Genomic DNA, 18,385 nt, shown 5'->3' on the forward strand with positions numbered 1-18,385 from the left:
CCGTGTGTGCTATATACGGGGGGGGGGGGTACAGTCCGTGTGTGCTATATACGGGGGGGTACAGTCCGTGTGTGCTATATACGGGGGGGGGTACAGTCCGTGTGTGCTATATACGGGGGGGGTACAGTCCGTGTGTGCTATATACGGGGGGGTACAGTCCGTGTGTGCTATATACGGTGGGGGTACAGTCCGTGTGTGCTGTATACGGGGGGTACAGTCCGTGTGTGCTGTATACGGGGGGGGGTACAGTCCGTGTGTGCTATATACGGGGGGGTACAGTCCGTGTGTGCTGTATACGGGGGGGGTACAGTCCGTGTGTGCTATATACGGGGGGGGGGGTACAGTCCGTGTGTGCTATATACGGGGGGGTACAGTCCGTGTGTGCTATATACGGGGGGGGGTACAGTCCGTGTGTGCTATATACGGGGGGGGGTACAGTCCGTGTGTGCGATATACGGGGGGTACAGTCCGTGTGTGCTATATACGGGGGGGGGGGTACAGTCCGTGTGTGCTATATACGGGGGGGGTACGGTCCGTGTGTGCTGTATACGGGGGGGTACGGTCCGCGTGTGCTATATACGGGGGGGGTACGGTCCGTGTGTGCTATATACGGGGGGGGTACGGTCCGCGTGTGCTGTATACGGGGGGCGTACGGTCCGCGTGTGCTGTATACGGGGGGCGTACGGTCGGCGTGTGCTGTATACGGGGGGCGTACGGTCCGTGTGTGCTATATACGGGGGGGGTACGGTCCGTGTGTGCTGTATACGGGGGGCGTACGGTCGGCGTGTGCTGTATACGGGGGGCGTACGGTCCGCGTGTGCTATATACGGGGGGGGGGTACGGTCCGTGTGTGCTATATACGGGGGGGGTACGGTCCGTGTGTGCTGTATACGGGGGGCGTACGGTCGGCGTGTGCTGTATACGGGGGGCGTACGGTCCGCGTGTGCTATATACGGGGGGGGTACGGTCCGCGTGTGCTGTATACGGGGGGCGTACGGTCGGCGTGTGCTGTATACGGGGGGCGTACGGTCCGCGTGTGCTATATACGGGGGGGGTACGGTCCGTGTGTGCTATATACGGGGGGGGTACGGTCCGTGTGTGCTGTATACGGGGGGCGTACGGTCGGCGTGTGCTGTATACGGGGGGCGTACGGTCGGCGTGTGCTGTATACGGGGGCGTACGGTCGGCGTGTGCTGTATACGGGGGGCGTACGGTCGGCGTGTGCTGTATACGGGGGGCGTACGGTCGGCGTGTGCTGTATTCGGGGGGCGTACGGTCGGCGTGTGCTGTATACGGGGGGGGTACGGTCGGCGTGCGCTGTATACGGGGATGGAAGGTCCGTGTGTGCTGTATACGGGGGGTGTACGGTCGGCATGTGCTGTATACGGGGGGGTACGGTCTGCGTGTGCTGTATACGGGGGGGTGTGTGGTGGTGTACGGTGTAGGCCCCGGGTCACCATTATGGGCCCCCCTCTCTTTCAGGGCCTCTTCCACTAGGTGCAGGTAATGGAGGTTCTTTCCGCTGATGGCGACTTGTCCCCCCCGCAGCGCGATACTGATGGCAGCATCCGGAAGGTGAGATCTCGTCCGTTCTATGGTATTTCTTTTTGGCTCCTCCCCCTGTTCATATTTCTGCACCTGCACAGCGCCCTCCACCTCTAACACTGCGTTGTGTCAGTGTATAGTGCAGCAGAGGCTCAGGATGAGCAGCAGTCAGGTCCCTCTCTTGGGTGCCATGTGAATCCGCACAATATCTGATCGTGCACCCAAAGCCCCGAGACTTGTGAAAGCTGCATAATCTGACTTGGGTTTAATTGGAAAATCTTATTAAGGAGTCATTATCTCCAACGAGATAACGGGATTCATGGAGGAAGCGCTAAAAATGTCATCATCGGACCCACATGTCCAACACCGAGCGCCGGGTATACAGGACACGGATCTGGACTGCAGTCACTGTGTACATACATTACATTACTGATCCTGTGTTAAATCCTGTATTATACCCCAGAGCTGCACTCACTATTCTGCTGGTGCAGTCACTGTGTACATACATTGCATTACTGATCCTGAGTTACATCCTGTATTATACTCCAGAGCTGCACTCACTATTCTGCTGGTGCAGTCACTGTGTACATACATTACATTACTGATCCTGAGTTACAACCTGTATTATACTCCAGAGCTGCACTCACTATTCTGCTGGTGCAGTCACTGTGTACATACATTACATTACTGATCCTGAGTTACATCCTGTATTATACCCCAGAGCTGCACTCACTATTCTGCTGGTGCAGTCACTGTGTACATACATTACATTACTGATCCTGAGTTACATCCTGTATTATACCCCAGAGCTGCACTCACTATTCTGCTGGTGCAGTCACTGTGTACATACATTACATTACTGATCCTGAGTTACATCCTGTATCTCTTTTATTATAAAAATATCAAAAACATAATACATAAGACAGACAAAAACAACATTCCAGAACTAAAAACCAAGACAAAACCATACAGAAACATAAAACGCCTGTGCAAAACTTGCAATGTCCTTTGTGGTCCTCAAGCTTTCCAGCTTGGAAGGCCCCCAGCAGGAACTCTCCAACAACACTATACAATTTAAAAAATAAAAATAAAAAACCCCAGATATAATCCATTCATCCTCATGCATACCCGTTCACACCCCATTCACATTTCCCACCCATACCTATATACAAATAACTAAAGAAATACTTCCGGCCCATACTGCCTCAAAAATAACTTTAGCCATTAACTTGGCAAAAAGAACCGCCACCGAGCTTACCACCCCTATCCTTTTTAATTTTTTTTATTATATATTTTTTTTTTTAATTTTTTTCCCCCCACCTTTTTCCTCACCACAGGTCCATATACGTCCATGGCCTATCACTCCACAAGGTCCATAAAAGTTCATGGCCTTATCACATCTACTTGAGGAGCACGAAAGTTTTATGCCCCTCAAGAAAAAAAAAACCCTCCACCATTTGCCTCCGATGTGCTCCAGCATGCCTTTTTCCTCCATGGTCCATCTCCACTTGCCACTTCCCTTTGACTTGGGGTCCTTTGGTTTTTTCCACTCTCACCTCCCCCATTCACCCCCCTCCCAACCTCACTATACCCTCCCATGCCCTCTAAAAAGAAAATAATAACACATACACATAATAACATACAATACAATATAACACATAATACACCAATTAAATATAATGACATAACATCCTATTCATCATTACTAAATACACCATACCCTTCAAAACTTTTCTTACAGGCCCAAGTTCAGTGCCTGCAAGCCCAATATCCATCAATGCTCTATGTTTCCAAAACAAAAGACTAGAGTGGCATGCTTTAGCCCTCCACCAGGAAAAGGAGTTCTCGAGGCCCCGTCCCTCACTAACTCATTCACCCTGTCCCTCAACAACTAAGACTGTCCCTGCTTCTGTCCCTAAAGTAACTGTCCCTATCTGTCCCTTCCTGTCCCTACTCTACCTAACTTATCATAACTAACTCTCTATCTGTCCCTCAGTGCCTGTCCCTCCCTGTCCCTATCTGCCTCTACTTCTGTCCCTAACACACCCAGTGAAACTTATGCTATCCCTACCCTCATTGACACGGAGCTAGCTCTCCCTTGAGTGCGTTTTTAAAAGGAGAGGCCTCTCCAAAGCCAAGAGGCCCTCCTCACACCCAACCATTCAAACTCCAAAGAACGGACCTTCACCAGGTCACCCAAGATGTTTCCTACCACCTCATCCCTTGGGAGGGTTTTTTTCCGCGTCGAAACTAGGCACCGTGCATTCCAAGTGTAGAACCTAACCACTACACTGACTAGGAATAAAGTGCATGGGTCCCGGCCACCCAGGGATCTGAACGCTCCATAGGCCCACTCAGCGTAGGAGAGGGACGCCAGCCGCGGCCAACGTATGGAAGCACCCACCCTGTACACCTCTGCATTAAAGGGACACTGAAGCAGGAAGTGCTCCATGCTTTCCAGCACGTCGCCACACTCCTCACGGGGACAACCCCGATCATCGGATTTCCTGCACTTCAAGTTATCCTTTGCATACAGCCTCCCGTGGAAGCAACGCCAGGTCAAGTCCCAAAACTTCATGGGGATCCGCTTAGAATTTAAAAGCCCCAGCCCGACCTCCAGATCCCGGCCTGGGCAATCCTTAAGGGCCAGGGGCTTCTGGAAATGGGTCAACAGGACCCTCTTGTCAAGGCATTGCCTCGACATGGTCCTGATTTCCCACATTCCCAGACCCCACCGGCGGATCACCTTCAGAACCGGGGTAGCGTAAGCCAGGAGATGCCCATGAGGTGTGCGTAGGTCCTTCACCTGCCCTCCTGTCTCCCATTCCTGGAAGAAAGGCCAAAGCCAACCCTTGCAGGAGACTACCCACGGAGGAGCCCTCTCTAGCCAGAGGTTGGAGATGTTAGTCTTAAGAAAGGTGTTTACTAGAAACACCACCGGGTTGACCATACCCAACCCACCTAGTCTCCTCGTACGGTATGTAACCTCCCTCTTGATTAGGTTAAGCCTATTCCCCCATAACAATTGGAAGAACAGGCTATAGACCCGTGTCCAGAGAGGTTCCGGCAAGATGCACACACTGCCCAGGTATATTAATAAAGGTAGCAGAAAGCCTTTAGCCAGGGCAACCCTTTCCCTCAGGGTTAAAGACCAACCCTTCCATTGGTCCACCTTTTGGGCGGCGATCTTAAGTCTGCCCTCCCAATTTTGCTGGGGGTAATCCCCGGGGCCAAATTCGATGCCTAGAATTTTGGCGGTGGCCTGGGGCCCTGGAAGGGTGCCCGGGAGACCAAACCTGGGATCTCCCCCTCCCAGCCAGAGACTTTCACACTTATCCCGGTTGATCATGGACCCGGATGCCTCCGAGTAGCGCACTACCTCCGACATGACCCAATCCGCCTCCCCTCTCGAGGACACGAAAAGGGAAACATCATCGGCATACGCCACCACCCTCAGAGAGGACCCAGAGCCCGCCTGGTCCATCCCGACTCCCGCCAACGGTCCACGATCTACCCTCCTTAGGAAGGGATCGATTGCGAACACATATAAAAGCGTGCTCAGCGGACAGCCCTGACGGACCCCAGAACCCACCTCAAAAGGGCGACCTGACCAACCGTTCACCAGCGGAAAAGTCTCAGCCCCTTGGTACAAGACCTCTAACCATTTTACCAGCCTCCCAGGCAGACCATACCTCAAAAGGACGGACCAGAGGTACTCGTGGTTGACCCGGTCAAAAGCTTTCGCTTGATCTAATGACAGCAGGTACCCCTTCCAGTGACCTGCCCTACCCTGCTCCACTGCCTCTCGGACACCGAGCACAGCACTAAAAGTACTGCGGCCTGGAACAGAGCAATGCTGGGCCCCTGAAAGGAGCCGGGGTGCAAACTTCACCAGCCGATTAAACAGCACCTTGGCCAGAACCTTCCGGTCCGTATCGAGAAGCGCTATGGGACGCCAATTCGCGATACGGGACGGATCCTTACCCTTTGACAGAATAATGAGGGCTGACTTCCTCATTGAGTCGGGAAGAGTGCCCGAGGAGAGACACTCATTAAATACCCCTGTCAAGAGGGGGACCAAGGAGTCCCTAAAAGTCTTATAGAACTCGGATGTTAAGCCATCCGGACCTGGCGATTTCTTGGGCCGAAGCCCATCAATGGCCAGTCTCACTTCCTCTTCCCTGATTTCTTCTGCCAAAACACCAAGAGAGGGATCACCCCCTGGCTCAGGGATGGTTTCAGCCAGGAAAGCCGACATCCTGTCCCGATCCAGATCCTTCTTTTCCAAGAGGTGTGAGTAGAAGGATCTGACCACCTCCAGGATCCCTGATTTGGATCTGTTCAGGGACCCCGTACTCTCGATCAGTCCTGTCACCATCTTACAATTCACTGACATCTTACAGTTTATGTAAGGGTCGGGCGAGCGGTACTTCCCGAAGTCCCTCTCAAAAACTAAAGATGTGTGTCTATCATACTGACACCTCTTGAGCAAAGATTTCACTCTGGAGATTTCCTCACGGTCACCTCCAGTCGAGACAAGCTGCTCGAGTTTCCTCCCCAGGGCCTGGTACAAGCGTTGCCTGTTCAGACTCCTGAGGCTCGAGAGCTGACGGAAGAACCCCGCCACCCGCTTTTTGAAGATCTCCCACCACTCTGACTTACTACTACAGAGATCCAACAGCGGTACCTGGCTCTGAAGAAAATCCTCGAAGGATTGTCTCACCTCCGCTTCTTCCAGCAGGGACGAATTGAGCTTCCACAGCCCTCTTCCCATCCGATGAGTCTCTGCAACATTCAGAGAAAAGAAAATTAGACAGTGATCGGAGAACTCCACCTCAACGGCGGACACAGCAGAAAAGATGGCGTCCTCCTTCAAAAAAAACCTGTCTATTCTAGACCTACTGCTACCCCTATGGTAGGTGAAACCCCCGTGACCTGGGGTGTGCCGGATGTGGACATCCACCAGGCGAGCTTCACTGGCTATGCTATTCAACGCGACGCTATCATAATCCAGGCGATCTCCGGGACCCCCCCGGTCACGGGACCTCGTAATGATGTTAAAGTCCCCACCGAAGACCACCTGCCGGCTCGTAAAAAGAAAGGGCTTGATCCTCAGGAAGAGACATTTGCGGTCCCACTTGGATTGTGGGCCGTAGATGTTGATGAGCCGGAGCTCTTGTCCCCTCATGAAGACATCTAGGATCAGGCACCTCCCCATTTCCAACTCAGTAACCCGTCGGCATTCAACAGCTGCAGTCTTAAAAAGGACTGCCACCCCGCTATACGGCTCGGCCGCAAGGGACCAGTATGAGGGCCCGCACCTCCACTCCCTCCGTGTTTTATAGATGGCCCCCATGTCTGTTAGTCTGGTCTCTTGCAAGAATAAAATTTCTGCCTCAATCCGGGAGAAAAAATCAAAGGCCGTGAAGCGAGCCGCATCTGACTTAATGCTGGCGACATTAATGGACGCCAGCGTCAACGGGGCGAGTTCAGCCATCATGGGTGATCCCTGCCCCGCTATCACCTCCACCTGGGGAGGGGTCAGACACCTTCCTTTTCAGGGAAGCTCCCGACTTGTCCATCCCCCCCCCCCCGGTGTCCTCGCCCCCGGGTTCCAGGTCTGTCCCCCCCTCAGGAGGAACAGTGCCCCCTGAGGGACGGACTCCGCCATCCCCTGAAGGACCCTCCGGTGTTGCCCCCGGCCCAGCACCCTCGTCTGGCGGCTCATCATCTGAACCTCCGAGGGCGCTGAACCGGTTGGAGAGTCTGATCAGAGGGGGGTCAGCGGGCCCTTCCGTGTGCACCCTGGTGGTCGGGGGCGGGGGAGACTTTGAAGGCTTGTCAGCCTTCTTCCCCCCCGTTTTGCGCTTGGCACGCCTGGTTTTGCCACCTGATGCTGTAGGCTGCTCTCTGACATCCTCGTCGACACTTTCATAACGAGAGGAGTCGTCTGACTCAGCCGCTTTCTCCTCTCTCTCCATCCTCCTGATCTCCTCACTCACCGCTCTCTCCCCCAGGGCCTCCGAGGCTTTGGCCACGGGCCTGGAGGGAGGAGCAGGCATCACCCCGGTTGCCCGTGGCTCCACCTGTCCCCTACCTCCCTGACGCTTTTCCTGCCTCCGCTGGTACGCGGGGCCCCTTGCAGCATTGCCCTTCCTCACTGGCCCCTCAGCCCTTCCTCTTCCGCCACCACCTGTCACAGCAGAAGAAGCGCCACCGGGGGTTGCCCCCCCACGGTCTCCCCCACCGGGCCTGCGGCGGCATTAGAGAAAGAGCGAGGGCAGCGGCTGAGAGGGTGACCTAGGTCACCACACAGGTGGCACCGAATATCCTTACACAAGGCGGCCAGGTGACCTACCCCACCACACAACGCGCACTTCTGCACCTTGCAGTTGGCGCTGAAGTGGGTGGGGTCGCCGCACTTGTGGCAGACCTTCGGTTGCCCCTGGTAGAAGACCAGGATCCTGTCCCTTCCCAGGAACGCCGAGGAAGGGATGTGGGTGACCGTGCCGCCGGAAACCTTCAATTTAACCATAAAGGTCCAGCCCCCCGACCAGATGCCGAATTCGTCCCTGTTCTTTTTTGGGACCTCGGTGACCTCCCCGTAATAGAATCATAGAATCATTGAATCATAGAATCGTAGAGTTGGAAGGGACCTCCTGGGCCATCTGGTCCAACCCCCTGCTCAAAGCAGGATTCGCTAAATCATCCCAGTCAGATGTCTGTCCAGCCTCTGTTTGAAGACTTCCATTGAAGGAGAACTCACCACTTCTCGTGGCAGCCTGTTCCACTCATTGATCACTCTAACTGTCAAAAAGTTTTTTCTAATATCTAATCTGTGTCTCCTCCCATTCAGTTTCATCCCATTGCTTCTAGTCTTTCCTTGTGCAAATGAGAATAAAGTTGATCCTTCTACAATGTGACAGCCCTTTAGATATTTGTAGACAGCTATTAAGTCTCCTCTCAGTCTTCTCTTTTGCAAACTAAACATTCCCAAATCCTGCAACCTTTCCTCATAAGACAGGGTTTGCAGACCGGTCACCATTCTGGTCGCTCTTTTCTGAACTTGCTCCAGTTTGTTGATGTCTTTTTTAAAATGTGGTGCCCAAAACTGGACACAATATTCCAGATGAGGTCTGACCAAAGAGGAGTAGAGGGAAATAATGACTTCACGTGATCTAGACTGTATGCTTCTGTTAATACATCCTAGAATTGCATTTGCCTTTTTTGCTGCTGCATCACACTGTTGACTCATATTCAGTCTGTGATCTATTAGTATACCCAAGTCTTTTTCACATGTGCTGTCACTTAGCCCTATTCCTCCCATTCTATATATGCTTTTTTCATTTTTATTGCCCAGATGTAGTACTTTGCATTTCTCCCTGTTAAAAACCATTCTGTTAGTTACTGCCCACTTCTCCAGTTTATTTAAATCTTTTTGAATCCTCTCTCTCTCTTCTCTAGTATTAGCTATCCCTCCTAGCTTTGTGTCATCAGCAAATTTAATCAGTTTACCCTCAATTCCTTCATCTAAATCGTTGATAAAGATGTTGAACAATACAGGGCCCAGGACAGAGCCCTGTGGTACCCCACTTGAGACATTCTTCCAACTGGATGTGCAGCCATTTACGACCACTCTTTGGGTCCGATCACTAAGCCAGCTATGAATCCACCTAACAGTTGCCTTGTCCATTCCATACTTAGTCATTTTTTCAATAAGGATTGTATGAGAGACTTTGTCAAATGCTTTGCTGAAGTCAAGATATACTATATCTACAGCATTTCCTTGATCCACCCAATCAGTGATACCGTCATAGAAGGAAATTAAGTTAGTCTGACATGACTTATTAGTTACAAACCCATGCTGACTCTGTTTGATCACTTCATTCTTATCCAGGTATTGACTTAAATGTTGTTTAATAATTTGTTCAAAGATCTTTCCTGGTATAGAAGTCAGACTCACCGGCCTATAGTTGCCTGGGTCCACCTTCTTCCCCTTTTTGAAGATAGGAACAACATTTGCTCTTCTCCAGTCTTCTGGCACTTCTCCTGTTCTCCAAGAATTTTCAAAGATTATGGAGAGTGGTTCAGAAATTTCTTCTGCTATCTCCTTCAGTACTCTGGGGTGTAATGGGAAAGCCACGTCATGATGTCCACGCCTGCGAGTGACTCGTTACATGTAACCACGGTCACTCGCTTGACGGAATTTTGGCGAGACACCGCTTGAGCCACGAAGTCTCGCCATCCGGGCTCTTCTCGCACCAGCTCGTAATTCGACCAGAAGAGCTCAAGCCCCTCTGGCCGCACGAAGCTGACGTCAAAGAAGCGGGATGCCGAAGGATGTATCAGGGCAAAGATGTCATTCGCCCCGAAGGCCATCCTAAGGAGGAGCTCCACCACCTTGCTCCTAGGTGGACAAGCTTCACTGCCCCCCCACCTAAGACGGACCACATTCCTTCTTGGCGGCCCCTGCCCGGCTGTGGGGAGAGACCAAACAGTCCCTCCCTCCCTTTGACTTTGGAAGGCGGCAAGGCCGTGTCTCTCTATCCAGAAAGACAAGTCCACTGTCCTCCCATCTACCACTATCGACCTTTCTCCCCTTTTGAGAGCCTCCAGGAAACGGCGGTGCGAAACGCCTTCCCTGGAGCCCGGAGGCGAGGAGACCCCCCCCCCCCCAGGACCACCCCGACCCCCAGCCGCGGCCCCCGCATAATTGCGTTGAGGTCTCGCGGCCGGAGGGGCAGACGGGCCAGCCCTCCCACCACTACCACCACTTGTGCCAGCACCCTCATTCGTCCTCCCAGTCACTCTCCCATTCACTCTATTATTTGCATTCACTCCAGCACAGTCACCCACATTCACAGTAGCACTCACTCCCTCATCCATGTCACTCATATCACCATTCACTTCAGCAAACATCTCCTCAAATATGTCCACTCCGCTTTCGTACTCACTCTCACTCGCACAATTGGTGAACATAGCAACATTATTTACATTTTTTACATTTCCTGAACCAGTGCAGTTCCTCTCTTTGCCTGCTGGGGGCCCTGAGCTCTCTTGCTGGGAGCTACTCCAGCTCCTGTCCAGGAGCGCCGCTGCCCCTTTAAAAGCCTCAGTGCTGATGACATACTGCACTCTGCCCTGGCTGGGCCTAGGAGCAACAGCAGCTCCTGGCTTCAGCTCCATTTTTTTTCTTTTGCTGAGTTTTCCTTGCTCTGGGCAGGGACGGCCACTGGCACTGGCACATTGCACAGGAGCGGTGGTCCCTGCTCTGACGTCGCCTCTTGCTTGTTAGTTTTTTGCTCGCTGCTGTTTTGGCCCATTGTTTCTGCTTTCTTGGCTCTTGTGCTGCAGTTTTGGATCTGGTGCAGGAATAATAATGGATGTTTTACACGTGAAAAACCCGACCGAGGAGCGCGACCCCCGCACGGCCGACTGCAGAAACCAGTCAGCGAAAAAGGTGTAAATGTACAAAAGTAAATACAACAGCTCAAAGCAGGTGCCAAACTGCCAGTCAGGGGCCTGAAGAGTTAAACCTGTACCATGATGGTTCATGACTTTAAGCATGGATTTCCTTCCTCTTTTCCAGTTCACTGAGGCTCCATCATTGGGACCCTGGAAATCTGGAAAGCTGAGGTTGTACTTTTCGCTTAATATCTTTCTTGGACTTCTTTCCATTTTCCTTTTTTCTTTTTTTTTTCTTCTCCTTTTTTTTCCCCTCTCCTCTTTTTTTTTTTTTTTTTTTTTTTTTTTTTTCCCTGTCTTTCTCCTTTTCCCTCTCCTCCCTTTTTCCCCTTCCCCTTCTTCATTTTTTTTCCCTTCTCCTTATTTTTTCCCCTCTCCTCATCCTCCTCCTTCCTTTCGCCGCCTTCTTCATTTTTTCCCTTTTTCTTTTTTTCCGCCTCACCTCCTTCTTATTTTTCTCCCCCTCACCTTCTCATTGTTCCCCCCCCCTCAACTTCTCCTCCTTATTTTTCCCCCCTCGCCGCCTTCATTGTTTTTTTTCCCCCCTCGCCTTCTCATTTTTTCCCCCCTCGCCTTCTCATTTTTTTCCCCCTCGCCTTCTCATTTTTTTCCCCCTCGCCTTCTCATTTTTTTCCCCCTCGCCTTCTCATTTTTTTCCCCCTCGCCTTCTCATTTTTTTCCCCCTCGCCTTCTCATTTTTTTCCCCCTCGCCTTCTCATTTTTTTTCCCCCTCGCCTTCTAATTTTTTCCCCCCTCGCCTTCTCATTGTTCCCCCTCCCCTTCTCCTCCTTATTTTTCCCCCCTCACCTTCTCCTCCTTGTTTTTTTTCCCCCTCGCTTTTTTCCTCCTCATTTTTTTCCCCCTCGCCTTCTCCTCATTTTTCTCTCCCTCGCCTTCTCCTTCATTTTTTCCTCTTTCTTTGTCTCTTGTGCCACTTTCCGCCTTGCTGGTGTTTCTGCACATGGACGGTGGTGTCTTACTGCAGAGTGGTGGGAGTATATAATAGGAGGGCGCTCATTAGTGACCCTGTTTATTCCTGATTGCTGGCAGAAGCCCCCACATTCCCGTCTGTGTGAAACCCCCAGTAGCTGTCGGCCGCCCTCCAACCTTTGAAGTGATGGTTTTGTTGTCTTGTCCCATGCCTTTGTTCTCCCCATAGACACAATCCCAACATCTCGGCCCCCAATTATGTGACACAAAGCCCCCCGCTCACATCATTCATTCCCGCAGAGAGGCGTCTTTGTGTAGCCGCCGAGGTTTGTGCAGATTTCCATAAGTGGAGCTGACGGATGTGTCCCTGCTCGGACAGTCGCCCATGTCTGTGGTTTTCTGACTTTATACCTTTATCAAAATCAGAGAAATTTAATGTAAAAACATCATGTTTAAAAGCCAAAACCATAAAGCAGAAAATAATTGTAAACAATAAAGAATATGAGGATTTATAATCCCAATCTACAGCTAATAGCCGGATCAGAGTAAATACTGTGTACAAGTAATGCAGGAAAAAAAGCCAAACAAACAATGTATCCAAAAAGGGAATGTGGAGTGTGAGGTGAGGACCAGCTCAGTCACCAGTGGTTCTCAGCCTGCACGGTCGCATCTTGGCACCGTCCAGGTTGAAAACTATTTCTCCCCCAGGCGTGGCTTACGGCGTGGGACAGAGCGTCGGACAGGTGAGGGATGTTGTTGTTTTCTATTTTTCTTTTATTACTGGAGACGAGGGCTTCAGTGAAATTGGGCATTTGAGTTTAACTGTGTTTGTTGTTTTTCAATAAAAATGGAAAACTGTGTTTTATTTTATTTCAGATAAAATACTTTATTCTGGCTGTGTCTTTATTTGTCATATAACTATAGGAATAGTGATGGATCGGTGTCTTACAGACGCTTCTCCATTACTAATCCGTGGGCTTGTTGTCACCGGACAATACAAAAGTGACATCAACCCCACAAATATGAACCCCACTTGCCACTGCTACAGGGCAAGTGGGAAGAGCCACGCAGAGGGCCAGAATTGGAGCATCTAGTAGATGTGCCTTTTCTGGGCGGCTGCGGGCTGCTATTTATAGGCTGGGGGGGTCAATATTCATGGCAGTTTTTTAAATTAATTATTTAAATACATTAAAAAAATTTTGGTGGGGACCCCTCTATTCTTAATAACCAGCCTTGCTGAAGCTGACAGCTGAAGGTTGTGACCTGGCTGGTTATCAAAAATACAAGGGACTTCCTGACGTTATTATTTATTTAGTGCTGGATTATGAATACTTCCATCAGCTGGCGCCTTCTCACTGTTATTAGTGGCAGCAGGCGTCGGCTGATGGGAGCAGTAATCCCATCAGCTGACACCAGTGACCGGAGGTAAGCTTTATACCTCCGATCACAGCTGCGGGTTCACGGTGTCATTTGCCGCATGACAGTGGAACAGACACCCGGTGCCCGGGGGGCCAAACCTGAACAGTGACACGGACTTCCTGGTGAAGTCTGTGCCCAAACAGTAGGTGTTTGGTACAGACACCGAAGTTTATTGCTCAGGTTTACTCCTAATTTATTCTACATCCGGACAACAACCCCCGACATCCAGACAATGTCATTAATAACGAGGAGACCTGGGGTGATGATCTGACCCCACAGCCCTGATCTCTCATCATCCCGTCTGGGATCACATGAAGGCTCCGCACCAGCCTCATACACAGGAGATCTGGGGTCAGTGATGCAAGATGGCTGGCACAACCTCCTGCCGAGATCCTCCATAACCTGTGTAAAAGTGGTAGGAAGAAGTGGTGGAGGCGACGGGCTGTCACCAGATACTGATGATGGAGGCGACGGGCTGTCACCAGATACTGATGATGGAGGCGACCGGCAGTCACCAGATACTGATGATGGAGGCGACGGGCTGTCACCAGATACTGATGATGGAGGAGACGGGCTGTCACCAGATACTGATGATGGAGGTGACGGGTTGTCACCAGATACTGATGATGGAGGAGATGGGCTGTCACCAGATACTGATGATGGAGGCGACGGGCTGTCACCAGACACTGATGATGGAGGCGACGGGCTGTCACCAGATACTGACGATGGAGGCGACGGGCTGTCACCAGATACTGACGATGGAGGCGACGGGCTGTCACCAGATACTGACGATGGAGGCGACGGGCTGTCACCAGATACTGACGATGGAGGCGACGGGCTGTCACCAGATACTGACGATGGAGGCGACGGGCTGTCACCAGATACTGATGATGGAGGCGACGGGCTGTCACCAGATACTGATGATGGAGGGGACGGGCTGTCACCAGATACTGATGATGGAGGCGACGGGCTGTCACCAGATACTGATGATGGAGGGGACGGGCTGTCACCAGATACTGATGATGGAGGGGACGGGCTGTCACCAGATACTGATGATGGAGGCGACGGGCTGTCACCAGATACTGATGATGGAGGCGACGGGCTGTCACCAGATACTGATGATGGAGGCGACGGGCTGTCACCAGATACTGATGATGGAGGCGACGGGCTGTCACCAGATACTGATGATGGAGGGGACGGGGGTCACCAGATACTGATGATGGAGGAGAGGGGCTGTCACCAGATACTGATGATGGAGGAGAGGGGCTGTCACCAGATACTGATGATGGAGGAGAGGGGCTGTCACCAGATACTGATGATGGAGGAGAGGGGCTGTCACCAGATACTGATGATGGAGGAGAGGGGCTGTCACCAGATACTGATGATGGAGGAGAGGGGCGGTCACCAGATACTGATGATGGAGGAGAGGGGCTGTCACCAGATACTGATGATGGAGGAGAGGGGCTGTCACCAGATACTGATGATGGAGGAGAGGGGCTGTCACCAGATACTGATGATGGAGGAGAGGGGCTGTCACCAGATACTGATGATGGAGGAGAGGGGCGGTCACCAGATACTGATGATGGAGGAGAGGGGCTGTCACCAGATACTGATGATGGAGGAGACGGGCTGTCACCAGATACTGATGATGGAGGAGACGGGCGGTCACCAGATACTGATGATGGAGGAGACGGGCGGTCACCAGATACTGATGATGGAGGAGACGGGCTGTCACCAGATACTGATGACGGAGGGGACGGAGGTCACCAGATACTGATGACGGAGGGGACGGAGGTCACCAATTACTGATGGAGGTGACAGGCGGCCACCGGGCACTGATGGCGGAGGCTGTGAGCAGCCAATGGGCTCTACTGAGGAGATTTACATTTCTCTTTTTCTTCGTTTATTTTCCTCTTTGTTAGTTGGTAAACTATTAATGACCACAGAGTATTGATGACGTACCTGCAGTATAGGTCACAGTGGCAGGTCGGCAGGGATGCAGCACCTGATGATCGCACCGATCAGCTGTTTTGTGCTCCAGCGACGGCCGCATGTTATGGCTCATTAGCCGCTGCCAACGTTTGCAGTGCAGCTTCTATGCAAAAAATGGTTCTGCTCTGCAGCATTCATCGGCGGCTGCTGCACTTGGAACTGAGCTCTCTTCAGTGTTGCTGGCTGTGGGACCCCACGATCCGCTAATGAATAGAGATGAGCGAATTTGTTCAGGTCTCTGCTTATTCGGCAAGCTATAGCAATTACTGAACAAGCTACAGCAGGTACCTGGACACCTGGAGCGCTCCGGATAATCAGCTGCTCGGCTCCGCAGCTGCAGGTGTCGCAGCTGTGTGACAGCACATGCATAGAGAGGCCAACACACACACAGGCTCTCCATACAGGTGCTGTCACACAGCTGCGACACCTGCAGCTGCGGAGCCGAGCAGCTGATTATCCGGAGCGCTCCAGGTGTCCGGGGACCCGCTGTAGCTTGTTCAGGAAGCGCTTTGGCTTGTCGAATAAGCAGAGACCTGAACAAACTGTCTCATCTCTACTAATGATGACCTTTCCTGCAGGTTTGTTAGCAATCCCTTAGGCCCTGTGACGTCACTGGCAATGACCTGGAGGGGAGATATGTGTCACTACGGCGTCAGTGATGTGAAACCAGAGTATTTTCCTCCAGCACACTATGTGCTGTGAGGTTTAAGCCAAGATGCATAATGGGCTGGTTTTATGTGGACATCCATAGAGTGGGTGGGAGGGCGTCCACCTTATCTCCTCCTGCAGAGCCGGCACCGCTGTGTGATGTCAGTCATGTGATCAGTCACATGATAGAGGAGGCAGCGGCTGGGGATTTAAATGTTGAGCCAGTGTTTTTTTTCTGATTGTTGTGTGTTTGGGGAGGAGAGACTCCAGATGTGGCTCCAGGAGGAGCTGAAGACTTTGTGTGCTTCCTGCTGGTGAAGGACGCTATTGAACTTTAGCTTTTTTTTTTTTGTTTTGCCATGTTTACATTGCTGAACCTTCCAGGGTTTATGACGGGCTGTAATAAACCAGCCGGTGCTTTATACAAGAGCCGTTTCTGAGTCATTCAGCCCCTCACAGCCCGGACTGCAGCCCCCCCGCAGCGGCCGATCACTAGATATTATTTTTGCAATATAGAAGGTAATCTGCTCTTAGTGAATTAGGGGAACAAAAAAAACTAAAATCGCAAAGGCAAATCTGTAGAAAATAAAGAAAATCTCAGGAATGTAAAAGAAGCCGAAGCATCTCCAGAAAATTTAGAAAAACATTAAAATGCATCAAAAAGGTAAAATAAGAGGAAAGTAATGTGATAAGTGTGTCCGATATTAGAGACGGGCAGTCAGTGGCTGTAAGGTGCGGGTCTGATGGGGTCGGAGGCCCTTAGTGATGTGTCCAATCACAGGTGCCATCTGCAAGCAGGCACATATATTTTTGGCAGTATTGTGTAGGTGACCCCTGATTCTCTGTCCTGCAGGGATGTGACCCGTTTGCCCAGACGCAGCGCAGTAAGCTCCAGCACCGCCGGGCCCGGATCAACCAGCAGATCAACAAGGAGATGAGGATGAGAGCCGGAGCCGAGAACCTCTTCCGGTCAGTACTGGCGCCGGGCGGGCGATCGCTGGTTACTGGGATCCTGAGCCTGTGTCGGGCGTTCCATCAGATTTGTCATGGTGGGAGTAGTAGTGCCGGACGCGGCTTCTTCGTGTCAAAAGAGAACAAAACCAGTGAAATGCTGAAAGACCCCAAAATAATACTGTGGGGGTCTGACAGGCGCGGCCGTGACCGTCAGATAGGAGATTGTTTTACTATGAAATGAGCCCATAACTCCGATGTGCCGAGGTCTAATACCCTCATCATCCGCTCCCTCATTAAGAATCCGCTGCATAACTCTGTACAACATCTCTCCGTTATCCCTCATAACCCCGAAATAAATCACATAATCCCCGGAAAATCCTCCCCGCACCAAAATAAATCCACGTCAGCCGCAGCTCAGAGCGTTATCCGGATAATGAGCCGCGCTGACACATTGTGACGAGGGAGAAGCACACGCTGTACGTTACCGGCAGTCCCATGTAACACCACAGATAACACAGTGATATCTCCCTGAGTACAGATAATGTGATAGATGTCACCTGCAGTCCTACAGTTGTGGCCAAAAGTATTGACACCCCTGCAATTCTGTCAGATAATACTCAGTTTCTTCCTGAACATGATTGCAATCACAAATTCTTTGGTATTATTATCTTCATTTAATTTGTCTTAAATGAAAAAACACAAAAAGAATTGTCCTAAAGCCAAATTGGATATAATTCCACACCAAACATAAAAAAGAGGGTGGACAAAAGTATTGGCACTGTTCGAAAAATCATGTGATGCTTCTCTAATTTGTGTAATTACCAGCACCTGTAACTTACCTGTGGCACCTAACAGGTGTTGGCAATAACTAAATCACACTTGCAGCCAGTTGACATGGATTAAAGTTGACTCAACCTCTGTCCTGTGTCCTTGTGTGTACCACATTGAGCATGGAGAAAAGAAAGAAGACCAAAGAACTGTCTGAGGACTTGAGAAACCAAATTGTGAGGAAGCATGAGCTATCTCAAGGCTACAAGTCCATCTCCAAAGACCTGAATGTTCCTGTGTCTACCGTGCACAGTGTCATCAAGAAGTGTAAAGCCCATGGCACTGTGACTAACCTCCCTAGATGTGGCCGGAAAAGAAAAATTGACGAGATTTCAACGCAAGATTGTGCGGATGTTGGATAAAGAACCTCGACTAACATCCAAACAAGTTCAAGCTGCCCTGCAGTCCGAGGGTACAACAGTGTCAACCCGTACTATCCGTCGGCGTCTGAATGAAAAGGGACTGTATGGTAGGAGACCCAGGAAGACCCCACTTCTTACCCCGAGACATAAAAAAGCCAGGCTGGAGTTTGCCAAAACTTACCTGAAAAAGCCTAAAACGTTTTGGAAGAATGTTCTCTGGTCAGATGAGACAAAAGTAGAGC

General features: G+C 51.1%; 1 protein-coding gene across 4 annotated transcripts in view; it reads left to right on the plus strand.

Moving 5' to 3' along the window:
- The window catches only part of RHPN1 (rhophilin Rho GTPase binding protein 1), a 118,896-nt gene that overhangs the window by 76,542 nt on the left and 23,969 nt on the right, over positions 1-18,385 (plus strand). The window contains exons 2-4 of one of the 4 annotated variants that reach the window (XM_073577359.1): positions 1,483-1,575; positions 11,135-11,181; positions 16,853-16,968. In XM_073577359.1, the coding sequence (XP_073433460.1) occupies positions 16,934-16,968 (35 nt within the window). In that variant the 5' untranslated portion in view covers positions 1,483-1,575; positions 11,135-11,181; positions 16,853-16,933. The remainder of the gene's footprint in view (positions 1-1,482; positions 1,576-11,134; positions 11,182-16,852; positions 16,969-18,385) is intronic. The other 3 variants (XM_073577355.1, XM_073577357.1, XM_073577358.1) reach the window with 3 other exon arrangements.

Source organism: Dendrobates tinctorius, unplaced genomic scaffold (assembly GCF_039654945.1).
Source record: "Dendrobates tinctorius isolate UK_male_01 unplaced genomic scaffold, ASM3965494v1 ptg000055l, whole genome shotgun sequence".
Classification (NCBI taxonomy): domain Eukaryota; kingdom Metazoa; phylum Chordata; class Amphibia; order Anura; family Dendrobatidae; genus Dendrobates; species Dendrobates tinctorius.